At 29.8% G+C, this 3,897-nt stretch overlaps 1 protein-coding gene across 1 annotated transcript; it reads right to left on the reverse strand.

The window, feature by feature from the left end:
• Positions 1-2,234: 2,234 nt before the first annotated feature.
• Positions 2,235-2,932, reverse strand: LOC101249009 (nuclear transcription factor Y subunit B-5-like). The gene has a single exon (XM_019213216.3). It carries the CDS (start codon positions 2,887-2,889, stop codon positions 2,473-2,475), a length of 417 nt encoding a protein of 138 aa, XP_019068761.1. The 5' UTR covers positions 2,890-2,932; the 3' UTR covers positions 2,235-2,472.
• Positions 2,933-3,897: the final 965 nt, after the last annotated feature.

Raw genomic sequence — 3,897 nt, forward strand, 5'->3', positions numbered from 1 at the left:
AAGCATAGTGTAAAAATGTTCTATTGTGTCTAACAGTAAAGGTCACAAACCTTTCAAAAAGCCACATCTTTCGAAAGGTCATAATCTTTCATGAAAGTCGCAACTCTTTCAGAAAGTCATAACTCTTCATTTTTCATTCACACTTTTAACACCCAAACATTAGAAAAGCATCCTTATGCCAACTTAGTACCTCAACTTCGCGCATTACAAATTTGAGCTCTTAAAGTTGGTAAAATTACTATGAAACAGATAACTACAGTTTCACTAGTGAAAATTTATAAAAGTTTCAATATTAGTACCACTCATCATTCATGCCACTTTTTTTATAAAAAAAAAACATGTCTATAATTTGAGTGAGCATTCTGTTTTGAACATTTTATACGAATTGGATAAATTTTTTTATTGTGTAATCATCTACAAATTACACTGATATATAAATCATATAAGATAAGTCTTATGCGATATGCTTTATTCAAAAGGCATTAAATCATCCATTTGGATATCATTCTCCGAACCAACTGAATAATTCCAAAGGACAATATATAATAGTTCAAAAAGTGAACTCACCTCTATAAATCTCACGAGACAATTGTAGGCTAAGTAGCTAGCTAGCTATTTCATAGTTGGATATACATAGGATAATGACCAACTTTCTCTTCCTACAAAACATTATCTCTCTTATCATTGGTCTTTCACTCCTAGACTTGCTCGTCTGCCACCTTCTTGTCTCCTTCATGTTCCAATCAACATCATATTTACCTTGAGTAAATCCCTTGAGAATTGATTCAATCTCCAATTAAAAAATGTTGAATAGTATAATGGTCATGACCAAAATGCATAAAATTTGGGAAACCCTAATAACCCTATGATCTACATGAGTGAAGTCTTAACATATATCTAACTTTTACGAGTTTGTATTATTTGAATTAAATCAAAAAATCAAATCAGATTAAATTTTAATTTGGATTGTTTTTATGGTTATGTTGAGTTAATAATTTATTTTGTTTGGTTGTTGGTTTAGTTATGAATTTTAAAAAATAAAAATTGAAAAAAACAAAACTATATATATAGTATAATATTTAGGTTTAGAATTAAGTTAGAGTTAATCACCTTAATTTGTCCTTTTTAGTTATTGTCTTTCACTACAATTTAATTTGTATTTTATGCTGGACATCTATAATTAATTTACTTTTAAGCATTATATTTTAAATTTTATGGGTAGATTCCACCATTCAACACTGTTACAAAGATGCAAATAAGGTTCTGTTTGGCTAACTTTGGTGTACATACAATGTTTGATGACTTTCAATAACAACGAAAATCGAAAAATCAAATGCACACTCATATACAAACTTCTTTTCTTTGGATCCATTTAAAGGACATGATCATAAATGTTAATATATATATATATATATATATTAATTCTCCAACTAGTATATGAGTCACTAACTATGGGTCCACATCTCATTTAACTAAACTTTCTATCTCATATATCTGTATCTAAGTCTAATATTAACCAAGTTCCAATATCTTCAACTATATATCAAATTTGGAGGATCATACTTAACTACTCCTTCACGTATTTTTGGAAAATGACCTTTCAAGTTCCTAGATAAATAATTTATGTGATTGAATTAAATCTAGATATATATATGTGGACTCATTATAATATTGAAAATAACATGCTGATTAATTTTGATAGAAATGAAAAGAAATGTGAATATATCAAAACACTAGATTTAATCTTTTTCTCTTGTATTCTTTCACTTTCCTAATTCCTACTACAAACCAAACAGTACAAGAAGGAAGAGAAAGGGAAAGTTAGCTTAAATCAAGGACCAAATTAGTTCTCATCAACAATTGTAATAACATATAAGAGTAGAAAATTTTCATGGAAATTAAAAGAATTAACTCGAGACAAAATAAAACCAGTAATATAGATGTGTTTGATAGGAAGGAAAATATTTTCGTTATCAAACACTTTGTAAACTTAGAAAACATTTATATAGATTATTAATTGGGGGGAATATAAGGGAAGAAAATCATTTTTCTCCTTTTAATGTAAAATATTTTTGGATATTTGACCACCAGAAAAATTAAAAGTAATTTCCTAAAAAGTATTTTCCACATACCAAATACACAGTTCAATCTACTAACCTGGCATACTTGAGGAGGAATTCAGATCTCTTGCGCTCTTACAATTTGAATAGAAGAAAATAACTTTTCCAGATCTCTTTTATTTAAATACAAAGATCTCTTATAAAAAATCATAAAACCAAGTTTTTTTTTTGTAAAGAGCTAGATAATATCAATCGAACCCATACCCAAAAAAGAAAAATTGATCTTACAAAAAGAAATTAAACTTGTTAGAAAAATGAAGAAAAGAGAAATCAAATTAACTTTGAAAATGATGGATTATTGTATTGAATAGTAAAAATGGATAATTGAAAATAAAAACCCTAATATATATAATTAATCAAGCAAATTTCTTGGTTGATTAGATCCTGATGCTCCTCCTCCTGCTTGTTCTTGATTAACTTTTTCACCTTCACTCTCTCTATATCTATGTAAATATCTCTTCAAAGCTCCGCTATAATCATCAAACCCTAATGTTCCTAAAGCCCAACAAATGTCGTCGCCGTTGACCGTCTTCCGACGCTCTTTTCTACACTTATCCGATGCTTCACCAGTCACAAATCCAATAAACTCAGACACACATTCTTGCATTGTTTCTTTTGCTTCTTTTGATATTTTTGCATTTGGTGGAAGAATATTTTTCATTATGCGACCAACGTTAGCTATAGGCAACAAACGGTCTTGTTCCCTACTGCTACCTGCTGCTCCTTCATCGTTTGAAGAGCTTGCACCACCTATGTTTTGTTGAGACATTATTAATTTTGTATCTACTGTGTTGTCAAATGGTAGAGAGACGTCTGTAAAATATATATATATATATATATATATATATATATATTCTAGTCAAACTTGGTTTTCCAACTATTGTTTGTAATAAGGTGGCCAATTGGACTTTCTCATTTTAGTTTAAAATATTTTCCCATCGCTTTCAAATAGCTTGTGTTCAATAATGGTGTTGCTTTAACTAATCAATTGATTTGATTGAGTCGGATTCAGGATATACATTTAACTCGACTATCTAGAAAATAATACAGTTGAATTTGTATGAGGTCAAATACATGTGTCTTAGTTTAACTCGTTATATTCAGTTTAGCAATTAAATTTATATAAAACAAAGACTTAGGGATCGTTTGGTAGAGTGTATTAGTAAAAATAATGAATGTATTAACTCTGTTATCAGTAATACTTTGTTTGGTACATTTTTTCATGTTATTATTAGTTATATACTCTATTGTGTATTAAGGTGTGTATTGCTAATACGATGGATTTCTAGTATTAGTGATGTGAGGGTTTTAATGCATGCATGAGCATGGTTAAAGATCATTGCCCCTCAAAATCTTTTTAATATTTTTCTCATCATAATTGTGAAGGGTATCTTTATCGAGCCTACATCCTAGACGTGCTCGGCACTTAAAAATCATTGCTGGTCCCAAAGCGAACAATCATCCTAGATAACTACAACTGGAAGACTAACTCAAGCATACACACGTATCAAACCGAAAGAAACGTTTAACGATAATTTACTGAATCTCAAAACTCTCTGAATATACTAAGTATGAAACATAGGTTTCAAATAAAACCTTTGAAACCGAAAGATTCTCCGAAATTGTTTATCTATAAAACATCTACTATGTAAGATGAGTGTTGGGAAAAGACCCACGATACCTCAAAATGCTACTACCAACAACTCATAAAAACTGGAGTCCTCCAGACGCAAGGAGGCCTTACTAAAAGGTGATGAGCGGATGAAGTGATCTCAAC

This window comes from Solanum lycopersicum, chromosome 1 (genome assembly GCF_036512215.1).
Source record: "Solanum lycopersicum chromosome 1, SLM_r2.1".
NCBI classification, from domain to species: Eukaryota; Viridiplantae; Streptophyta; class Magnoliopsida; order Solanales; family Solanaceae; genus Solanum; species Solanum lycopersicum.